The 22,758-nt window shown below is 46.0% G+C and overlaps 1 protein-coding gene, 1 long non-coding RNA gene and 3 other non-coding genes across 5 annotated transcripts; all 5 read left to right on the forward strand.

Moving 5' to 3' along the window:
- The first annotated feature begins 531 nt into the window (after positions 1-531).
- On the forward strand, positions 532-6,022 carry LOC118773404. Its single transcript, XR_005004729.1, has 4 exons — positions 532-606; positions 5,082-5,139; positions 5,450-5,513; positions 5,889-6,022. It is a non-coding gene; the product is annotated as an uncharacterized LOC118773404 (long non-coding RNA).
- Positions 4,332-4,448, forward strand: LOC118773869. Its single transcript, XR_005004779.1, has one exon. It is a non-coding gene; the product is annotated as a small nucleolar RNA SNORA26 (small nucleolar RNA).
- LOC118773868 lies at positions 5,175-5,291 on the forward strand. The gene has a single exon (XR_005004778.1). It is a non-coding gene; the product is annotated as a small nucleolar RNA SNORA26 (small nucleolar RNA).
- LOC118773870 lies at positions 5,557-5,674 on the forward strand. Its single transcript, XR_005004780.1, has one exon. It is a non-coding gene; the product is annotated as a small nucleolar RNA SNORA26 (small nucleolar RNA).
- Positions 6,023-20,125: 14,103 nt separating the features above from the next.
- Positions 20,126-22,064, forward strand: rasl11b (RAS-like, family 11, member B). The gene is made up of 4 exons (XM_036522601.1): positions 20,126-20,273; positions 20,458-20,514; positions 20,625-20,701; positions 21,534-22,064. Exons 1-4 carry the CDS (start codon positions 20,162-20,164, stop codon positions 22,008-22,010), a joined length of 723 nt encoding a protein of 240 aa, XP_036378494.1. The 5' UTR covers positions 20,126-20,161; the 3' UTR covers positions 22,011-22,064.
- The last annotated feature ends 694 nt before the right edge of the window (positions 22,065-22,758 follow it).

Below are 22,758 nucleotides of genomic sequence, written 5' to 3' on the forward strand. Positions count from 1 at the left end.
TGGAGGACTCTAGCTGCTGAACACCCATGCTAAAATAAAAATAGACCTTGCATAAATATCAATGCAAAATGGCAAGGAAATGGTAACTCAGAGTACAAACAGATACATGTACAAGAATAATTGTGTTGGATTTCAAAATTGCATGGTAGTACGTGAGGTGTTACATCAGCACATCGTCTGAAGACCACTGTCTTTCTTGAATTCCATAAATTATATTTGCTCATATTTCTCTTTCTGTCTTGTATTAGGCCTATATTTGCTATAACTGTGTTAAAATGACAATCCCTCTTCAGAATGTGAATTATATGAAATAAAATCTGATTAAAAATTTTAGATTCATGCATCGCACAGCAGCAGTTCCACGCTGTTAAACTATGCACTGTGTCAGGTGTTGATCAGTCTCTGACTGACTGACTCTGATCAGTCTGTGTGTGAGAGGACGTTGCCTGTGCCTTTAAGAGGGCGGGTTTCCGCCCCTCGCCACTATTTCCCAGAATTCTCCTCGACAACGAAATTGCCTTTTCAGCATGGCAGCCGGAGGATGAAGACGTGCGTTGTGGTCGCTTGACCAGCTGGGACGTGTGCAGTGGACTCATGTAAAATTATGTACGTACCTTTTTACTTATGTTCAGAGTGCATTTATTGCGTTTATTCCTCCTTAATTTGCGTAAATGCGTGACGTTGGTAAACTAAAAGACTTTTAGTCCATTTTGGAGCGGCCACGGAATGCTCGGTAGTACCGGGGTTTGCAGTCGAACATCCAAAGTTGTGTTGGCTTTAATTATCTACGCTGCGCTATAATTAGTTTACTGGGCTATGCAAACCTTACTGGATTGCTGGACATTTCACTAGCTGGTTAACATCGCCACGTTCTCTGCGTAAATTTAAGCTGTGATCTAGTTAGCTGGTCGAGAGGTGAACACGTGGGAATCGGACACGTGGTCTTGGTAGTCCTTAGATGTCTGACTAATGTAAGCGGTGAGCGATAGATATGATTAGGGATGGGACAATAAATCTAAATTCGGTATATCGTGATCCAAAAATATTATGATCATTTTTGTCAGAAAAAGTCAGAAAATGATAAAGCGATATTTGCTAATTTGTACTGTACCCTAATCTTGCCCAATGATGCGCTAGTAAGTAGTTAGTGCAAGTAGAGCTTTACCTGCATATGTCAAGTTCACTTGTCTCGTTGTCCATTCGCAAAAAAAAAAAAAAAAAAAATCTCTTCATTGTTGCAAAATGGCGGAAAATCCAATATGGCGGACTTTGGCGGCAGTGGGTGCGTTGGACTTGGCTTGACCTAAGGAATCTAGGTAAAAAAGAATTTTGAGAAAATTCCAACTGGGTCAGGAGTTACGGCCAAAAATGTTAGCTGAACTTTGACCTGATGGTGGCGCTAAATGGCTTGATTTGCTGACCCCAAAACTGGTGAGTGGACAGCTGGGCCTGTCCTGTGAGTGTGGCAAATTTCACAAAAAGCTTACGATCGGATCTATGGGCTGCCTTAGACTCCCATGGTAGATGTATAGTAATATTATTATTATTATTATTATTATTATCAATAATAGTAATAATATTAAGAAGACGACATACGAAAACAATTAGTACCTCAGCACCTTCGGTGCTTGGCCCCTAATAAAGTTATGCTTTACTTGTTTCTTCCTTAAACCTGTAATTCGACAGGGTAAGAACCGTGCAGCTCCACTGTAAACAAAACAGAAAATACCGGCAAATTTGCTACGTTGCATTACCATGTAAACCAACATTTTTTATTAATAATGCTGATCAAGCCCACTGCCTATGACTCAATAAAACAATCACATTGCTTAATATTTTTGAAAGTGTTGTATTTTGTTTGGTTTAATAATTGGGCCAAAAAGAGGAGTGCCACCTTACCTTTGCGAGTAGCTATGACTATGCTCTCGCAGTTTGCCGGCTTGTGAATTAGCCACTGCAAAACATCTAGGGATTTATAACTTTAAAACTCACGCAAAGTGTATGCACTCAGTCCAAAAACGAGATAATTTACAATGTCCGGGTATGTGAGTGGAGGTAGTGCGTAGGGGTCTGTAAATCCAGTCTTAGGCTGCCAAGTCATATGGATCTATATTATTTATCGTTATTAGTTTGTCCAAATACCGTTGCTTGGCATCGCGATTTGATTTCTCTGGTAGGGTCCCTTTTCTTTCCCCTTCTCCATCAGATATGAACGATTTAAACAACTTTTTAGCCAGACAAAACAAAAGGTATGCAGGTAACCACTAGGGCTGCACGATATGTCCAAATTCTCATCCCGATATAGGTAATTTCATATCCCTATAACGATACATATTACGATATAGCACATTTTCTGTAAATTCGATTAATCAATAGTTTATATAAAATGATCACATGGAAAGGCCTATTTCTTATTACATTTTGAATTATATCCTCGACAAACAAAAGGTACTTGATTATTCTCCTTTTATTTAGAACCTTTGCGCAAATTTTCAATTAACCCTTTCGCCGGTAAGGTCACACTGGTGTGATTAGCCGTTTAGCACGTATGCTAAAACCGGTGCGATTAAAACACTAGATTGGAAAAAATTCTAGCTAACTTAGGCTTTGAGGAAACGGCGAGTTAACGTTAAAAATATAGCAAATGCTTACTGAAAAATACGAAAAACGAAAAAAAAAACGAAAACATGTAACAAGCGCGCCTGCGAAAGGGTTAAGCATGTAACAAAATATAAAATATTAATGTAGAAAATATAAAAAGGTAAATGGAAAACACTTTCCAACTATAGTTCTGTCACGTTCTCTCTCCATGTTTGTGTTGCCCTCATGCACATTTTCTGCCTGCATCCGTGCCGTGTGGAAGAACGCAAAGCGTCGTCCAAATGACGAAAAATATTACTGTAAAGTATGCGATTTGCGACAACGAAATAAACAATAGAGCATAATATGAAACGATAGACGTTTTTTCTATCATCACACGATATAAATCGTCATATCGCACAGCCCTAGTAACCACCGTAGCAGGCACAGGTAAACACTTGTGCGTGTTCCTCACAAGATGGCTCCCCCGTCACAACATGCAACACGGCAGTCTCCATAAGCACTGTTACTTAGGAACACTATATTCAAATTACATGCAAGTACTTATTTTAATAAATGTGTATATTTTGATATTAAACAACATGAATTTGGTGCTTACAGAGACTGATCGCAAGGGTGCCAGTGGATCAGTATTTAATTTCGCACAAAATAATTTTTAATTGCAAATGTGAACAAAACCCTGATATGCATGCACATACAATGTGTGAGTGTGAGCTTCCAGTTGAACATACAAAATTCAGGCTCTGTGGGACTGCTGGACCCCCTGGTGTGAATTCTAACCTTAGGCTTCTTCTGCTCTTGCATCTCCTCTCCTGTCGCCTTTTCTCTGCTGTTTTCTGTAATGTCACGTTTCCATATTGTTTACACATTATGTAACAATCAAAGCTGCCAATTGTGTTATAGCAGCGGTCTCTGCAAGCTTATATTTTTTGGGGCAATTTTATCTTTGTGGATACTTGAGAGATACTGGTTTCCATCCACTGGATCAGCCTAAATGTAGACAACTATTATTGAATGTTTAGATACAACAAAAATTACAAGTAAATATTTATTTGTTGTATTTATGATACTTACATTTTTTAGCCATGCAAAACACAAAATAAAGTATCAATTCTGAATATTTATACTTTGTCACTGAACTGTTATTAGGCTCTATCGAATTGTGGTGATATTGAATCGTGAACCTTGATATTGTATATCGAACCGAATCATGAGAGAACTGTATTATCCCATCCCTAGATATGATGGTAAGACATGATTCTGAAGTAGCAAACTGGTTTGCTTGCCGGCCAGTTTTTTAAATTAATAGGTTCGTCTTCAGAGCACTCCCAGTCTATTTAGCTAGTTTTCGAGATATAGTGGTCAATGTATGCAGCTACTTTGCAATGTATGGTAGTGTGTGTACTTGGCTTCCCTTAGTTTGTAGGCTGTCTAGTCAGGTTAGCACAAGTTGTGGTAGGGCTTGGAATGGTGTTATTGTCTCACTCACTGGTCTAGGAGAGTTAGCCAGGTCTGACACTGCTGCTCATTCAACTTGGATTGATACACTTCTGGTCTATTGTGCTGGAAGTCGCTCTGGATCAGAGCATCTGCTAAATGAATAAACTAATACGTGAACTCCTCTGGTGCCAGCGGCCGCCTGAAGGGAGATGGTTAAGATGATCCTCAGAATCTACCTGGGTACCCCAGGTACCCCACTGTGATGCTGTGAATCTGTGTGTTCCCCTTTCTTGCCCATTTAAGACTGCTGTGTTTTAAATGGCTAACACAGGGGGGTAGAGCATGTCTCACTTAAACCTGAAGCACAGGACGAACCCTTGCTTTGGATCCTGTCGTGAGAAACAGCCATAGCTTTCTCTCTTCAGAGTCCCTGAGAGTTGGAATGGGTTTCTGAAGTTTGCATGCATCATGGAGACGGAACCTGTGGTCCGAGGGCAGTCTGATGTGTGAACTGGTGGTTTATTCTATCAAAGTGTAGCTGTGTGACCCCCAAAATGTGTAACGCCCATGTGTACAGTGACTCCAGTTCTAACCAGTTTCTTTTTGCTGCGGGATTGATAAGTCTCTTGGTTGGTGGATATTATGAGATTGACAGCACATGGCATCTCCACCAGTCACAGGCTTCATGAAGCCTCGCTCTCCTGTTGGCCAGAGGTTGAATTTGGTGGGGGGGGTTGTAGGTCATGGGTCATTGTGGGAGAGTCCATTCCCGCTCCACTCCTGGTAGATTAACACTGGAGCAGCTTTTAGAATCTAATGTGGGAAGTTTGTCAGTGATGAGTGTTCAGCCCTGTCAGGCTGGACGAGGGGGATTGGAAGGGTCATTACCATCTTCATTTGACCCAGACAGGCTGTTCCAGGAATGGTGTAGTGACCCTCAGCTGGCTTAGTTTAACTGGCATTTTACACAAGTCTTTTGAATGTGCGGTTTAGTATTGGTTGCATTAAAACTAATGCATATGCAATCTGTTCTGTTCCAGGAGCCGCCTGAAGGGAGATGATTAAGTTGACCCCCAGAATCCACCCAGGCTCCAACAGGTACTCCGCTTTGAATCTCGGTGTGTTCCCCTTTCTTGCCCATTTAAGACTGCTGTGTTTTAAATGGCTAACACAGGGGGGTAGAGCATGTCTCACTTAAACCTGAAGCACAGGACAAACCCTTGCTTTGGATCCTGTCGTGAGAAACAGCCATAGCTTAATCAGTCTTCTCCTTGATATGTGTCTCATGTTCATTTCTCAAAGGATGTATGAAAAAATCCTAGTAAAGTTTGGGTGAGAGGTTTTCACTGACTGTTGGTCGGTAAGTGTCTGTCCTGTTTAGGAACGGTTGCTTTGTGTGTATCTGCAGGTGAGCAGTAAGGGACGATGGTGTTCGGATCAGAGGGGTGAAACCAGGCTCTGAGCTGCTGAAGGTGAGCTGGGCTCAAATGCTTGAGTTCACATCCCCTTTACGCTTTGCCCATTCAAGGCTTTCAGTGTTTTGAGTGGCCATCACAGGGGGGTAGAGCAACCCTCACTAAAACCCGGGACAGAGGCCCTATCCCTGTTCCGGATCCTGTCGTGGGGAACACTATTTTTGGATAAATTTCTGCTTATGTATTTGAATGGGAGCATGCATTGAGTTTAGTCAGAGAGGCAGAGAGATCACTGGATGGTGAGCAGGTGGGGACTGGCACCTGAAGGGTTATTGAGTCAGTGCCGTTAGTCTTGTCAGGTGATGAATCTGTGCTGATGGTGTCAACCTCTGATTAAATGAATAAATGAGTAACATTGCCTTCACCCCACAGGTGCTGTGTGTGACCGACGCTGTCAAGATAAAGCAATATGATATTGCTCTGAAGATAAATGTGAAGTTTCTGTAAAGATGAATATTAAAATGAAGCTGCTGTAGACACTAATAAAAGTACTGGCTGAACAGGCATTGTTTATACTCTGTTGTGTGGAATCTCATGGGTCACGGCCACACCTCCCACTCAGAGGTCACTTCACTGATTTTCCTGAAGAGGCGGCTAGAAGCCTTAAATACTCCAAAGGGCCATTTAGTTTGTACATACAGTTAATTAAGTGTGACCTTGGTAAATAACATTAATAAAGAAGTGATTCTCCAGGAGATACTGAAACGCTACTGGCTGATGAGGGTGCTTGCTCTGGGGAATATCGGGGGGCGGAGCCTCAGTCGAGGTTGGGGAAATGTTAGTCACTGTGAGCAGACCTGAGCATAAAGGTGTGCAAATGCCGAAGTCACCTTTAAATGTTAAGTGTGTTGGCAGATGTGACCTTGAGGGACTGACAGTCGTGTAAGTGTGTATATGAACGCAGCTACGTCACAGACTGTTAGAGTAACCAGCCCAGTACTGGAAATTCAAAATGGCAAAGAAATGTGCATCGTCTCAGGATGAAATGTTTAACTCGATGTGTAAGCTTTTCACTGCAGCACAGAGGGTATGTTGTGCCTCTATCACAATCCTGTGATCACATCCTGTTACTGGTGATCTGACTGGCTTCGGATATAGACTGGCTTTGGCTGAAGGGCAGAGGAGTTTATTCTCAGATGAGGGGTAAGAGGTAGGCTCTGTCCCATGGATGTGAATTGCAGCTTTTGAAGGTTGAATTCGGCCGCCCTTTTCACTCAGGAACTGGCTGATTGGCTCTGGCTCAAAGAGCCAGTTTGTTTTTGACTGGAAAGCTGTTTTCTCCCGGGTATCTGCATCTGGACAACATCAAAGGTTTTTCTCAGGTTTGGGTTTGGAATGTCTGGGTGTAATTATACATGCAGACAGTTCCAGTAAAGCGTGGGGGGGATTAGTAAGAGGAATGCTTCATTCTTGACCGAGCAGTGCCCAGCAATACTGCAAGCTGTTTTTTTACTGATTATAGCACCATTAGCCAGGGAAAAGATACAGACCCATTTGCTTTCAGTGTGCTGAAGGCAGCCACAGAGCAAACCCAGTTTGCCTGAAGAGCTGGGACCTCATAAAACGCACAGATTTGATCTTAGAATATGCGTACGCTCAAATCCACGCCAAAGTTCAGATTTATAAAAACGGTCTTTGATGTGGGAAAACTACTTTGCTCCACGTCAGGTTCCAACTTGGCATACGCACATTTCCTTGTGGCAATGTTGGGAGTACTGCAGGTATTTGGAAATCTAAGAGCGCCAACATGTCGTCTGCTGCCTAATTGTTTCCTCATTATTATTATTATTGTTATGTGTAGTACTAGATGCTGTTGTAGTTGTATTGCCAGATTGAACACATTGCTTAGGCTATATGTAATGGTTTGCACAATAAAGTTATTAATAAAACAACATAAGCTAGGCTACTTGTGGAAAACGAAACAAAAACACACATTGGTTTTCCAGAACTACCCCTATTAGCATAATTGACACATCCTTGGAGGAAATGTATTTAATATACATATGGCAATAAGAAGGGAACAAATTTTTAGAGATCGGGGAGACTTCTTTGCACATGATGACGAATGGCTGATAAGCAGGTACTGCTATTAGAGCTTTGTGCCCAGAATTTACAGAGATGCACCAACTGCAACCAGGCCATACCCGTTGAGGTGTGATTGTTATCGGTCCTTGGGTTCCTGGCTCCAGGAACATTTCAAAGAGAAATTGGTGACTGGTCAAGCATATTCCAGCCATCGGTTAGTAGAATTATGCCAGCTGTACCTCGAGGCATCAATCATTTGTCCCCCCAGTACATAAAGTTTCCTTACACTGCCAAGGAGCAGCAGAATGTGAAAGAGGGTTTTGTGCGCACAACAGGATTCACCAACGTCATAGGTGCAACAGACTGCACTCACATTGCCGTACAGGAGCCCCATGCAAATGAGTATATATATGTTAACAGGAAGAATTACCACTCAATTAATGTGCAACTCATTTGCAATGCCCATATGGCAATTCTAAATGCCGTTGCCAGATGGCTAGGGTCGACGCACGACTCCTTCATTGTGTGCAATTGCAGTGTGGGGAATTGTCTAGAGGCTGGAGCAGGCGAAGACGGTTGGCTTCTAGGTAAATCACTTTTTTCTTTGTACTTTGCTGCTTTTTTGCTTTTTTAATGTGTATAAAATAATTATCGCTACACAATCAGGTGACTGAGGTTATCCTCTGAAGCCATGGCTTCTCACCCCCCTAGCGCACTCACAGACAGCCGAAGAAGCCCACTTTAACATGGCTCATGCCCGCGCGCGGTCAGTTGTGGAGCGCACTATTGGGATGTTAAAGGGAAGGTGGCGGTGTCTGGATCCATCAGGAGAGAAACTGCTGTATGAGCCCAACATGGGATGTTGTGTGCTTCACAATATCTCTGTGAGCCATGGGCTTGGGATGCGAGAAGATGAAATGTACATGGATGTAGAAGATCCCCCTCCGCTACCCGCTGACTGGAATACACATGACACTGCGCTCATGAGAAGACAGCAGTTGATTCACATGTTAAAAATGTTAAAAATGTTTATTCACATGTTAAAAATGTACTTTTTTCCAAAATATCTTATTCACACACCGTTTACTCATGTAGTCTACACGAGCCGACAGAGTCTGGAACCGAACCGAACCAGAGCCTGTCGCATCTGCCTAAGTTCGGCAACTACTTCACCAACTGAATGAATAAGACCTCTTTGTGACCGTAGGACAGCCTCAGATATTACCCTCCCCTGACTGGGATAGCCTGAGGTGGATGCTGGCGAGGGCCGGGGAGATTCCTCCTGTGTGAGAGTGGTCACTCTCGCTGCTGCTGCTGTTTGGGAGACCGGTCTTCCAGGGACCGCTTTTCGCTGGATTGGTTCGTCATCTGCATTAATAAAATTGCACAACTACAAAAATGTTGCAACTTGCAAGTTTCATTATTTATACTAAACTTTACTTGGTTTTAACCACATGCCAGCGTACTTCCTGAAGCTGCATCAGTCAAAAGATCCGTGTCACCTTCCACATAGACGCCAACAACAGCACTCTCTCCAATGATAGCAGCTATTCTGTCATCCTCTGGGGTGAGGTTTGGGGGCATTTAATTAGGGGACGTTTACAAGGCGAAGATCTAACACCACTCATCTGCGCACAATTTCAAGATCATTTGTGATTAATAGATTCCGCATCAGGGAGAGTGGCGTACGCACATTTTTTTGTGTGTACATTCATTGTCTCTGAATCGCACGTACGCACATTTCAGAAATGATCTTAGATCAAATGTAAGATGGTTTCTATGCAACGTTTTTATAAATGAGGCGCCTGGGGTTTCACAGCGAGGTACATTGGGGTCTCGCCTCGTCTTTGTGCTGATAATGAAGGGGGGATGTGCTGCACCCCACTCTGGACCCTCTCACTGCCAGCATTATAGAGCAACTCTCTGCTTGATTGGCATCAACTTTGTCATTTCCATGGGTTACCTGGAATATGGTTTGCAGTGGTTGGTTTTCATTTCTGAATTACAAAAAACTCAAGGTTTTTTTTTTTGAAACATCGGTCATTCAGATCAGCAGCACCTGCGCAATTTCACCACAGAGACTTTTTTATCAGACTTCATTGGTCAAGTATGCTTTTGCACATACAAGGAATTTGACTCTGGTTCTGAGCTCTGGCAAGAAACTGCCTTGTCACAGCTCAGAACACCAAGGGGGTTACTGGGATTTCGGTGCTTTTTGTACCAAATAACGGAAGAGATATAGTGTCATCCCCTGGGTATCTGTGCAGCCCCTGTGAAGAGTGTAAATGTCCACCTCTCTCCTCGTGACTCTGAACTACACCAGATCACCTGCTAAATTTAGTCACATTCGGTCATCATACCAGAAATGACATATCACATTCTCTCAGCACTCACTGCTTCCTTTTTTAATATTTTGTTAAGCATAGTTGAATATTTGGTCACAACAAATTTGTTGACTGTTCATATCTAATGCTGCTTGTTGATCTGAGAAATTGATACCTGGAACTTATTGTGTTGCAGAAATGCGTCTCTCAGGCTCATGGAGATATTTTGCGTGACACTCTCTGTCAGGGAGATATTTTGTGTGACAGTCTTTTTCAGGGAAATATTTTGCATGCCACTGATCCCCTGAAGATCTCAGAGTTGTCTTTGTCTTGGGCCATCTGCACTTTGAAGCGGGACTTCAGAGAAAGCCCTGTCCTCTCTGCTCATTCAACCTCCAACCCCCCCCCCCCCCCCCCTTTCAAAAAAAAAAGGTAATCTCACAATGGCCCATTAGCAGGGATAGCAGAAAAGACCAGGCCAAGCTGTTTACAGCACAGCAGGAGGTTCTGGGATCAGATTCCACCACCATTACATTACATTATTGTCATTTAGCAGATGCTCTTACCCAGAGCCAAATACAATTCTTATCCATTTATACAGTTGAATATTTTCTGAGACAATTGGGGTTAAGTACCTTGCCCAAGGGTATGATTCCAGTGTGCCAGCAGAGAATCAAACCAGCAGCCTTTCAGTTATGAGCCCCTACTCCTTACCACTATGCTGCACTGCCGTCCTGCTTTGTGCAAAACATAATAGTGTTATGCTGCCATTGGCATTTCATAATTTATGTCCGGCAGAGAGCAAAAGAACAGCTTTAAATGAATCACAGAGGCCGAGGCACAGAGAAAGCAATGAGGGGAATGTAATGTAGCAAACATGGGCCGTTTACGGGAAGCTGGAAATCGGTTCATCTGAATGAGGCACCTGCACTGATTGTTGTGCTTGGTTCCGACAAGCCGCAGGGGAAGTTAGCGATTTTCCTGATTTGACAGGACGACAATTATGCGCTTGGTTTTTTTTTCCTGAGATGGGTCAAGTGTTTATTTTCACCTGTGATTTTCCTGGACTCTGCTCAGCCATTCCCATTAGGGTAGTAGAGTTAGTGCTCATACCCTTGCGGTTGTGTCATGAAATTAGTTCTAAAGAAGTTAAACTGCGTGTATTCCTGGATAAAAGAAGATATGAAGAGAGTAATCTCTGAAATATTATTATGTTCTTTTTTGGTGTTGACTTACCTGTCCTGCTTGTCTGATGTTCACAGCACGTGAGCTACTTAGAGGGGTTGCTGGTTTCAGTTCAGTTCAATTGTGATTGTTGTTGTGTGAGCAGGAACAGTGTTTATCTCTTCACATTAATATGGAGCTAAGCATTTCTACTGTCTTTGTCAGGTCACTGTTTGAGAGATAAGACAACTGAACACTGAGAGCTGAGCACAGTGTTAATGGACAGCAGGGTGAGTTCTGTGTTTGTAGAGCCGAAAGCTGCTTTTCCTGTGACACTGAGCAGCACTGGAGGGCGTGGTGTCAGGTTGTTGTGTTGAAAGAGCAGCAGCGGTGCGGTTTGAGGGAAGCCATCTGCGAGTTCTGCGGTGGCGTTTCCCTGTAACTGCCCTCAGATTTGCCGGAGTTTGACCATTTCCTGGCAGAACTGTTTCACTGAGGTGAGTGGTCAAACCCTCCTGGCTCTTCCCCTCCAGCCTGCCACCGCACAGAACAAAGTCTTCCGTACCTTCATTACTCAACAGATCACCAAAGTGACCTCTTGCAGTCCGGGGGGTGGGGGCTGTCACTCTGAGAGCTGGGTGTCAGGAGTCTGGTGCTTTAGCACTAAGACAGTGCCCGCTCTGGACATTATTACAGGTCACAATACAGCAGGAAAGACTGCATACAGCCCTGGGCAGGCAGACATGCAGATGAGTGTTCAGACAGACGGACAGACCCACAAGCGTAAAAACAGTGACTGAGAGAAGTGATGCTACGTTCGCGACTGATCCGAGTCTTTTGAACGGCTCTTTGGTACGAGCGAAGGGATCCGAGTTGTACTTGAGAGCCGTTCTTTTTATTGTTGCGGCCAAATTTCACTGCCTTCCCTAAACTCACTTTGTGTAGCATAGTGGTTAAGGAGCAGGAGTTGTAACTAAAAGGTTGCTGGTTTGATCCTGAGAGAGAGAGAGAGAGAGAGAAAGAGAGAGAGAAAGAATCCCCCCCCCCCCCCCCCCCGGATTGTTTCATGGCGGTTATGTTCCAAAGCACAAATGCAGAATGACATTAGGTCTCCCAATACGAGTAATTTCTGATCCATACCATATCATTATATGATATGATTATTTTGCAGATAAACCTACTAAAGAAAGGAGAATGATGGCTAAGCTATCTTCCCTTTATTCCCATCACTAACTGAGAGGGTGAAGTGATGCGGAGCTGTCTGGGAATGGTGAGCTCTGTCTGTATACAATCACTCCCACACCCGACCCCTGCCTCCCCTCACTTCTAGACAGTAGCATCCTATCACAAACCTGAGGAGCTAGCTAGACCAATCACAAACCTGAGGATGCAGCAACACCAATCACAAACCTGAGGAACTAGCTACACCAATCACAAACCTGAGGAAGGAGCTAGACCAATCACCAGCTCTGCACTGATGAAACATTTTCCCTCCCTGTGGAAGTGTAGTGTGAGAGATCTGACCGAAACCATGACTTGTTCACCTGTACACAGAGACCACAGATATCTGATGAGAGCACACTGCTACCATGGTAATGGTGGAACAAAGGCCCCACTGTGTTTCATGCAGAGAATGATCAGGTAACAAGGTTGAGTTCACCTGTGTCCCACAGAGACACTGCTGTGGGCTGTGTGTGTGTGATTATGAATGTCACTATATATCTGTGCATGTGTGTGTGTAGTTGACACTGTATGTGTGTGTCTGTGAGTGTGTGTATGTTCGTGGACCGTGTGCAGTGCAGCTGAGAGTGTATGCGTATGTGTGAGTGTGTGTGTAGTTGAAAGTGTCTGCATGTGTGAGTGTGTCTGACAGCAGAGGATGTCAGCATAGAATACAACAGACTTGGGGGGTGTATTACAAATGACAAAAGATGAAATTGTTTACATTGCCCACTTACTGAGGCAGCAGACTGGGCTGTTATCTCAATACCATGACCCAATTTCACCTGCCTCCTTCCTGCCCCCCTCCTGCCTCCCCACTCTCTGAATCACCCAGTGACAGCACAGATCTGGTTCTGCGGCAGGTCTGCTTTCACCACCCCACAGAAAGCCGGAGTCTGTGGCCTCGTTAGGGCTCGTAAATCTGGCATCAGAGAAGCGAGTGTGCAGCTGTGAGGGCTGAGGAGTGTGCCTTTGGCAGACGCAACTCTGTCCCTGCGGTCTGGCGTCTGTGATGTTCTCTCAGGAGTACACTCTGTTCCTGCTGAGAGAAGTGTCTGCAATCCCAGCACTCTGCATCCATTTACTGCAACACAAAGGCCCTGTGCTTTCACCCTCCTCACTCACAGCTGTGGGACTGTTTTTCCCTCTTCCCTCTGCAGCCAATTACCTGAGATAAAAGCCAGCCCCGCCCCCAGTGTGCCTGGCTCCACCCCTAGTGTGCCCAGCTCCACCCCTAATGTATTTAGCTCTGCCCCTAGTGTGTTCCTGCTCCGCCCACTGTCCATTTGGCTCCACCCTTGGTCTCTCCAGTTACCATCTCGTTCTCTTCACCTCTGCCCATAGTCTACTCAAGTCTGTACAGACCCAAGTTTAGCCCCACCAACAACCCACCTGTCACTTCCCGCCCCAGTAATCCATCAGCTCCACCTATGGCCAATTTGGCCCCACCCACAATCCACTCTGCTCCACCCACAACATACCTAACCCCACCCACAATCCACTCTGCCCCACCCACAACACACCTAACCCCACCCACAATCCACTCTGCTCCACCCACAACACACCTAACCCCAGCCACAATACCCTCTGCTCCATTTGGCAGGACACTGGCTGTTGCCCAGCCCAACACTGGTCAGATCATTTCTGTCCAAAGGCCATGAGATACCTTTTATATTAATGCATATCAGTTCCTATACCACTCTGCAGCATTAAAAAGCTCCCTGGCTGTGGATGCATTAGCCTGGTAAGAGCCACTGTCCTTGTGTTTGCGTAGTTCATGCACCCTGGGGTAGTTTCTTTCACAAATTACTCCACTCTTTTCCAGTTCTATATTAATGTGGAATAACTGCACAGAGAGCAGTCTGAGCTAAAGCTGAACACAGAAGCAAAGCCTCCTGTTACGGCTTTTGGCACCAGTTTGCTAGGTGCTCTAAACTGCACCTCTCACTAAAGCCAAATTAGGGGAGTTCTATCACTGAAGAACAGGAGAGTCGTTTGACCTTTGATGTGAGAGTGCACTCCACACAATTAGCTAGCAGCACTGATCCCCAAGCCCCTTTACTACAGGGGGGTGTCAGGGGCGAGCTACACCATGATCAGTGTGGGGGGAAAGAGAGAGAGAGAGGGAGGGAGAGAAAGATTATCCATTGACCCCTGCCCACAGATACAGTTTTTCTGTTTTCCAAATCGGAGGTTTCGTCACTCCAGACGGAAATTTAAGCCGAGTTGCTGTTGTTCTTTGTCCTAGGTGCTGAGAAAACCTCACCCAAAGAATCAAAGCATCTTTTTAAAAGAACAAACAACTCTGCCAGTCTGGGACACTAAAGAAAGAGATGCTCCAGCTCCGCCCCCCTCTCCGAACTGAGTACATTGAAAGACAGACAGTGATACTGGTCTTATTCATAAACACATACTTAAACTTCAGCGTTTCAGTTAACAACATTCCTCGGGTGAAATCTGACTGACCCCCTGTGAGGGCTTCTCCCCACACAGTAACAGCCATAAGAGACGGTCCATTTGCATTAGAAACCGTGAAAGCGCAGTGCACTCCATGACTTAGACTGTCTTCAGCTATGAAGCAGTCATCATTTGTAAATCAAGCACTCATAGTGACCACACATTGACCTCAAACTACTGTTGTGCTGATCTAACAATCGAGCGTGAGAAAGTGTATGTGTGTGTGGGTGTGTATGTATGTGTATGTGTGTGTGATGGTAGACAGATGGTGTTAGGCCACCCGCTCTCTGCACAGGTGTGTGAGGCAAACAGAGACAGTCCCAGTCTGTGACAGGTATGTGTGTCAGGTGTGTGTGAGCGTGGAGACTCTGGCTATCTGTGGGTTCAGGGATGTGACCTCTGCCTCTTTGATGGGGGTTAAAGGTCAAATTGGCCTAGGCAGGAGTACGTGGAACCATCAATGCTGGGAGGTTATGTGTGTGTGTAGGGGGTGGGGGGTAGGTTGGTGGTGTTTTTCTGACCGGTGACCTCTGGCCCAGAGAAAGTCAGAAGAAATACTCAGTGAAAAAGCACAGTAACACAGAGGTGCTTTGATCACACCTCCGTGTGCCGGACTTGCTTTCAGGTGTGGATTTCCTGTGAAGCAGCAGGTCTTCAGTGGATTACCTGTGACGCTAAATTTGAGGTTAAAATCACCTTTGACTCCACATTTTTGCAAATGTCACCTTCACAGCTAAACTCTAACCTTGTTGACAGCCTGATAAGTGTTATAATAATTATATTTTATACAATATCCAATACAATATTCAACTCAATTGCAGAAATCTTGGACACCTGATAGTCTGATATTTACTGTACTCGTATGACCTTGCACGTGAGAGATTCTTATTTTCTGTGGAAAGGGAACAGTCCTGTGTATCTGTTTGTTTAGAGATTAAGAGTCCTTTGGGATTACTGGCTAAGTTACTTAAATGTACTTCCGGTGAAGTGCTACTGAATGAAGTTGCCACAGTTATCAGAAGTGTTTTTCCAGAGAAATCTCCATCAGCAACACAACCTTCTCACGTGCACCAGGACACCAGCAGGCATCTCTCACACAAAGGATAAACCGAGTGTTTAAAGGCTTACAGTAAGCAGCAAAACAAAACACGCATACACATACACACACACACACACACACACACACACACACACTTACTCACTCACAGACATGACACACACACCTGCAGACACAACACACACACGCACACACTCTCACTCACACACACAGAGTAAACGGGAAGCTCCTCTCTCCCTGTGTGTCTGTGCAGTGAGGCAGACGTTAGGTGTGCTGTGTGTGGATGTCATGCTGATCGGGGTGTGTGTGTGTATGTGTAGGGGGGTGTAGGGGGGTGTTGGGGGGGTGGGGGGGGGCAGAGGCCTGAGGCCCTGGCGCATTCCTCAGTGCATACCTGAGCTCCTATTGTGATGCGGAGCTGTGGCAGGGCTCTCCCCCTCTGTCACGCAGATGTATGCAAATGGACGAACGCGTTTAAGTGTTTACATTTCATTGAGAAAAAAAACAGATCCTCTTCCTTTGTTGCAGTGGAACGGAGCTTTCACAAGGCGGCCGCAGGAATTTCCAGCCCCGTTTGGAAATGCTAATGCGGCACAGAGCACTAAACAAACAGGCTCTTTCCAGCAGCTTTCTGCCTTTTCAAGGCACAAACAAACCAGGACCGAATGAAGGTGACAGGGAAATGCTCCTCGAACAAACCTTCACCAGTAATACAGTTTTCATCAATGGAATGTGTATTACAGCTTGACTTTACTGGGCATCAGCTGTAAATCACACTTTAGCGTAAGGAACACAAAACAGTGTAAAATGAGTCACGCTGTTAAGTGTAAAATAAGGCGTAGGATGCAGTGCCGATAAGCCTGTGTGTGGTTGGTTCGGGGCGGCTGCCTCAGGCCTGTGTGTGGCAGACTGCACGCCCAGCGATCTGGGAGCGCAGTGCTTCCTGCATCGGTGTGGATGGTGGACAAAAAGGGTCGCCCCGCAGAAACAAACACACGTTGTCTGAGCGTTTAATAAGAGTAATCAGGGCCTCCCAGCATTGCTGCAGTGTTATTGGAGCGTTGTTATAACGTTGCAGCTCAGGGGAGAATGTGTACAGGAGGTGCAGCACTTCCTCCTCCTGTCTGTGGAGCCCCCCCATGTATCCCACCATTCATGCACTTCATTGGATGTTTATTCCTGCCGTCCAATGACTTCTCTCCATTTAGGAGATCGTCCAATCATTTCTCTCTGTTTAGGAGATATGCTTAGTGGCTTGGTGGAAGGGTCAGAGCCCAATACACATGCCGTTTCTGCCTGGCGCAGTGTGAGGAGCCAAGGGGAGAGGGCCTGATGCCCCAGCAGTGAGCTGCCTGTTTTCAACTCGCTCTTCTGGGGTTCTGGATCATTCTTCTGTTCACCTCATCAGGAATATGTGCTCATTCCTGTCAGTTCCACCTGTTCACGCTCAACAATCCACCTTCAAAAGGAGTCAAATCCTTATTGGTCAGTGCATCAACAGAACTGCAATGATGTTCAGTAAACAGACATCACCCTCCCAACTGTAGCTTTGGGTCAGCTCTTACCCACTTCCAGTAAACTGACTGATGCTTTGGGTTTTAACCACTTCCTGGATAGGTAAAGGAGACAGGTAGATAGTCAGCACTAAAACTATTACAGACTGAAGTAAAACAGCTCCATCAAGTTTGAGCTCGGCAGATGTTGCTATTTTTCTCATAGAAATCCTCTGAAGCTGGAGAGGCCTTCTTTTAAAGAAAATACTCAGCGATAAAAGCAAAAACATACAGAAAGAGACACAGCAGCGGCGGTAGCAAAGGGGTGGGGTACCACCACAACATGGGCAAGTGCAGACCTGTCTGCTGCTCAATCAAATGCCTTTATTTCATACTGAAGTAGGGTGTCTGTCATCGCAGCTCTTTTCAGTTATACATTCCAAGCCATAATAACCGAACGGGTGACAGCCAAATACCTGAGCAAGACACAGGAGTGGCGAGGAGAGAGAGAGAGAGAGAGAGAGAGAGCGAGCTAGAGAGAAAAGAGAGGGAGAGATAGAATGAAAGGGAAAGACAGAGATTGTCTGTCCTGCCAATAAAGCACCTTAAATTGAATATTAATTAAAATTCGGAAGTGAGAAAGAATGAAGAGAGAGAGAAAGAGAGAGTGAAGGCCAACAGGAAGGAAAAGGAGAGAGAGTGGGAGAGAGAAAGTAGGGCAAAGTGAAGCAGGGTGAAAGTGAGGTAGGGTACTCCAGGCCATCAGATGAACACATGTGACCCTCAAACAATCTCCTTAGTATAACACAAGATAAAGCTTTGAATGTTTAAACATGAACACCCCCAACCACCACCACTGCCACCACCATGGAGCAACAGACTCAAACCCAAACCTGAGATGACCTGCATCACAGCAGGACTCCAGGAGTCTAACACATCTCTGCTGTACCCACCTTAATTACATTATGAACACACACATAGCCCTCCAGTATCCACAGTAGCTACATGGGCAGTCAGAGAAGCAAACGGGAAGAAAAAGGGAGAGGAGAGAGAAATATAAAGAGATAAAGGAAGAAGGGAGGAGAGGCCACTCCACTATCAGACCAAGCCAGAATCCACACACCTGAACAAACCCCACTCTCTGTGTAAACTATAACAGAATTTCTAGGTGGTCACAGAACCAGTTTGTTTCCAGAACACAGCAGAAACATTATTTTATTAGATTGTAATTGGACCAATCTGTGTTCAGAACGTAACATGACTGGGACACTGCTGCTGTACCCTTGGGCAAGGTACTTAACCCACAGTTGCCTCAGTAAATATCCAGCTGTATGAATGGATAACATTGTAAAGAACTGTAACCTATGTAAGTCGCTTTGGATAAAAGCGTCTGCCAAATGAATAAATGTAAATGTAAAAATGACTGCACAGTGCACACACACTCAGCCTCAGCTGAGCAGGTCCCCAGGGCATGAGGAGAATTTGGCCAGCGGGATCCACGCGCGAGCTGCGGAACTGGAAGGGGCCACACGTGGCGGGGGACTCAAGTGGACCGACACGAACACGCGTGGACGCCGCGGTGAATGGCGCTCCTGCCGGCGAGATCAACATGTCACGACGTGTTCATGCTTGCCGTGCGCGCTCTCCTCCGGACGCGCGCAAGCCGTTCTTTTGATTTGACGCGATCGTCACTACCGATGAATTGTCCGTTATTTTGCGGGAGTCGACCAAGACCATCCTTTACCTCTCCCTCATGTTAATCTCCTGCTGAAAAGAATACCTGTTGTCAGACAGTTAAGTCATCAAGTATAATTAATAATTTCCAACGCTTCACCATAGTGCTTCAAATAAGAACTATCGGAAAACTGGAAATTCTGTGTACTACAGGACACCTATAGTAGGCTACTACAAGACTCATATAGGGACAACGCCACAGGCTTTAAGAAATTCAGACAGTAAAGCGAAATTCCCACAACCTGTCGGTAATTTATAAAAAAGCAGAGGAGGATGGTGGGTTATATTTTCTGCACAGTGGCGTCGTTAGGTCCGGTCATTCGGGGCTAAAGCCCCGAATATTTTAAGCCTAGCCCCGAATATTTTCGCCCTGAAAAAAGGAGGTGTTTATAGCAAAACAACAGACAGACTGTGTAACAGAGCGGAACTTGAATTGCAGCGTCCGAAGGTGTGATAATATTTATTATAAAGGTAGATATAACCTCCCCAACCTTACCGATGCCGATCTCCCTTCAAAAAAAAAAAAAAAAAGAAAGAAAGACAAGGCGCTACACAGCTTGTGTATATGTGTGCATTTGTGTGTTCTGTATTCAGTTGACTCACAACTCAAGGCTCGCAGGTTTCTCGTCCGTGGGCAGTAATGACTTACGCATACTTGCGCCACTCACTGAAAAGTACGTGTTCGTTATCAATGTGCGAATTCAACATTAACACCCTCAATAAAGGGCGCGGGGCGGGGTCGCATTACGCAATGACTTCACAATATATATTTTAATTCTGTTTTTTTTTCAGGTCGCTTTGAGCTCTATCCTTTCCACGGGGGCGACACTGACGCTCTTTCCCGCATGAAATCCGTTTTTGCGGATTCGGCGCTCCACCTGTTTATCACGGCGTGTTTATCTGCGGCTCCACGTGAAAAGCAACGGGGGGGAGGGGGGCACCCCTTTCTCGGAAACAACCAATCAGCGGTGAGCAGCAACTCTGCTAATATATATTCGGTCGAGTCGGATTTCAGACATTAGAGTTGGTGCCATCAGGAGCAGCGGGAGGACCTCGGGCGACGAGCTCTTTCTTTCAACACCGAGAGGATTACATGCGTATTTTCCTACGCATTTCCTGAGTCTGACCCCAAAACTTTTTTTAATTAAAGCTGACACTAAATTTTTCGAGATGCGCCTGATTCAGAACATGTCTACTATTACGGAATACTCGATTCCCGAGAGACCCACCGGCAGGGTCATCAAAATAGCGGTGGTCGGCGGCAGCGGCGTCGGGAAGACCGGTGAGTTAAAGCCAAAAACTGGACTCCTCTGATCCACAACACGCATTGAATGATACGTTTGCTTTAATGCACACATAGCATAACTTTATGTCTGTTACACGCTACAAAAAGCAGAGCAATATGTCCCCCAGCTGATGTAACGATTATTTGCTTTGATTGTGAATTCTTTATTTTTTCACTTTAGCGCTTGTCGTCCGATTCCTCACGCGGCGCTTCATCGGAGATTACGAGAGAAATTCGGGTACGTGTCCGTGTTTCACCGCTGCCATTACGGCGAGTTTTATACCACGGCGCGGTGCCGACATGGGGAAAGGCGGCATGCATTTTAACTCGCGTTTTTCAATTGAACAGGTACCCTGTACTCCAGACAAGTCCAGGTTGATGGAGAGCAGGTGGCGATTCAGGTGCAAGACACGCCTGGCGTTCATGTAAGTTCCTCTCCTTGCACAAAGTTTGTGATGTCCTTGCGCGTCGCGGGGGTGAAGGTGCTTTCAGTGCAGGCAGGGTGCTTTGCGTTTTTGCGCATAAGGCACCTAGTCCCGTGGGATGTCCCCGATGCCTGCAGGGGCCACGTATCTACGCGTTTACGAGGGTGCTGTAACCACCGTTTGATTCAGAGAGAGGCGCAGGCCATCATCCGATTTTGGCATGTTTATAAAACGTAGACTTATCAATGCAAACATTCTAAAATGATTCGACATTTTATTGTGGATTAAATAATTAGAGGGAGTTCCGTTCATGATTACCGCTTCCCAATACCCTTAGCTGAGCCCAGTGTAGCCCAGCTCGCAGCCATTTTCCGCCGCTGGCGCTGATCCAAGAGGCACTTTTTCCCGGCTGGAAAAGTGTGTGTGTGTCTCCGAGCGCCTGTCTAGGTCACACGATACGGCGGCGAGGCAGCGCTCTCCGCTTCCTCCCGTGGGTATATCTCCGCCGTCTGCAGAGAGACAATTACAGCACTATCGCACCGCTGTGACAAAGACCCGATTCGTGCCTCTTTCATCCTTTGAACACACCGCGTTTTGCTTGTGGTCGCTGGGTGCAGGTTAATTTAGAAGGAAGTTGGGGGTTTTTAAAAGTTTTAAAATAGAAGTTTCTATTGAGGCTGTGAACTGTGCGTTTGGGTCAGGTTCTATTTTAACCCATTCAGAGTTCAGAGGAGTGAATTGGATACTGAAATAGTGTGACATGGCTCATGCATGGACACACAGCAGAGAGGGGGGCACTGAGACAGCCTCATAATCTCTCTCTCTTTCTCAGGTGGCGGGGAATGGACTCAGCTCCCAGGATCATGTGACCCACTCCATCCAATGGGCTGACGCGGTGGTCCTGGTCTACTCTGTGACAGACTGTCGAAGCTTCGAGCTGATTGGCCAGCTACACCAGCAGGTGCAGCTCTTGCACCCACACAGCCGCATGCCGGTCGTCCTGCTGGCCAACAAGGCGGACCTGCTGCACCTGCGGCAGGTGGACCCCCAGCAGGGCCCATGCCTGGCCGCTGCCCTCAGCTGTCCCACCTACGAGGTCTCAGCCAGCGAGAACTACAGCGAGGTGTACAGTGCTTTCCACCTGCTCTGCAGGGAGCTTGGCAGACAGGCCCCGCCCCCTCTGCCCATCAGCACTGAGAAGAGGCGGTCCTCGCTCATGCCCCGCCCCAAGTCCCCCAACATGCAGGACCTGAAACGGCGCTTCAAGCAGGCGCTGTCCGCTAAGGTCCGCACCGTCACCTCGGTGTGACTTTGTGGACGGACGGGCCCAGGGGGGCCTGGGAAATGAGACAACGAGGAGAGGAGAGGCGGGGGGAGACCTACCGGCTCCCATCCTTTTACGGGACGTCCGCTCTGCTGCGGGGGTGGGGCTTACACCCCTCCTGCAGAATGAACACAACGCAGGACTGTTATAGGTCATCTGCCTTTTGACAACACTGATCTGTGTACTTTGAAACGGGGGGTGTACACAGTACAGCAGAGGTGTCGGCTTGGCGGGGTGTGGGGGGGGGCACTCACACTGCCTTACAGCAGAACAGAAAGTTCACGCCTGGCCTGGAGAGAATCCATCACGACACATTCTCCTTCTCTCTCCTGGCAACACAAACTCTGCAGGCCAAAGGGCACATATTTATAGACTGCCTTTTAAGAGGGTTTTTGCTGCTGAGGCTGACGTTCGGAACAGAGGCAGGAGCTGCTTTTGTGCTGTGAGAGACAGAAGCACTTGGGTCCTTGAGCCGTTTTATTTCACCGCGTTTTGAGCGGATCGCGCCAATCTGAGATTTCCTGTCTACCGAGCCAATCTGGAAGGCGACGGACACTTAGCAGGATATATTTTCGCCCGGACAGAAGGGTCTCGGTGATGTTATGTAATGCACTTTACAAAAACCAGAGGGCACTGCATGTTGGCTGTCTTTTATTTATTTTTTAGAGCCAATCCCCAACTGAGGCGGGGAGAGCGCTGCTGTCATTTTTCTCATCATTTTTCTGAAATAAAA

The sequence above is a fragment of the Megalops cyprinoides genome, chromosome 2 (genome assembly GCF_013368585.1).
Source record: "Megalops cyprinoides isolate fMegCyp1 chromosome 2, fMegCyp1.pri, whole genome shotgun sequence".
NCBI classification, from domain to species: domain Eukaryota; kingdom Metazoa; phylum Chordata; class Actinopteri; order Elopiformes; family Megalopidae; genus Megalops; species Megalops cyprinoides.

What these genes read in the sequence shown, in the direction of transcription:
- rasl11b (XM_036522601.1), top strand. Translation starts at nt 20,162, where the DNA reads ATGCGCCTGATTCAGAACATGTCTACTATTACGGAATACTCGATTCCC. An exon ending in CAGCGGCGTCGGGAAGACCG is followed by an intron (nt 20,274 to 20,457) that starts GTGAGTTAAAGC and finishes TTTTCACTTTAG; the next exon opens with CGCTTGTCGTCCGATTCCTC. An exon ending in AAGACACGCCTGGCGTTCAT is followed by an intron (nt 20,702 to 21,533) that starts GTAAGTTCCTCT and finishes TCTCTTTCTCAG; the next exon opens with GTGGCGGGGAATGGACTCAG.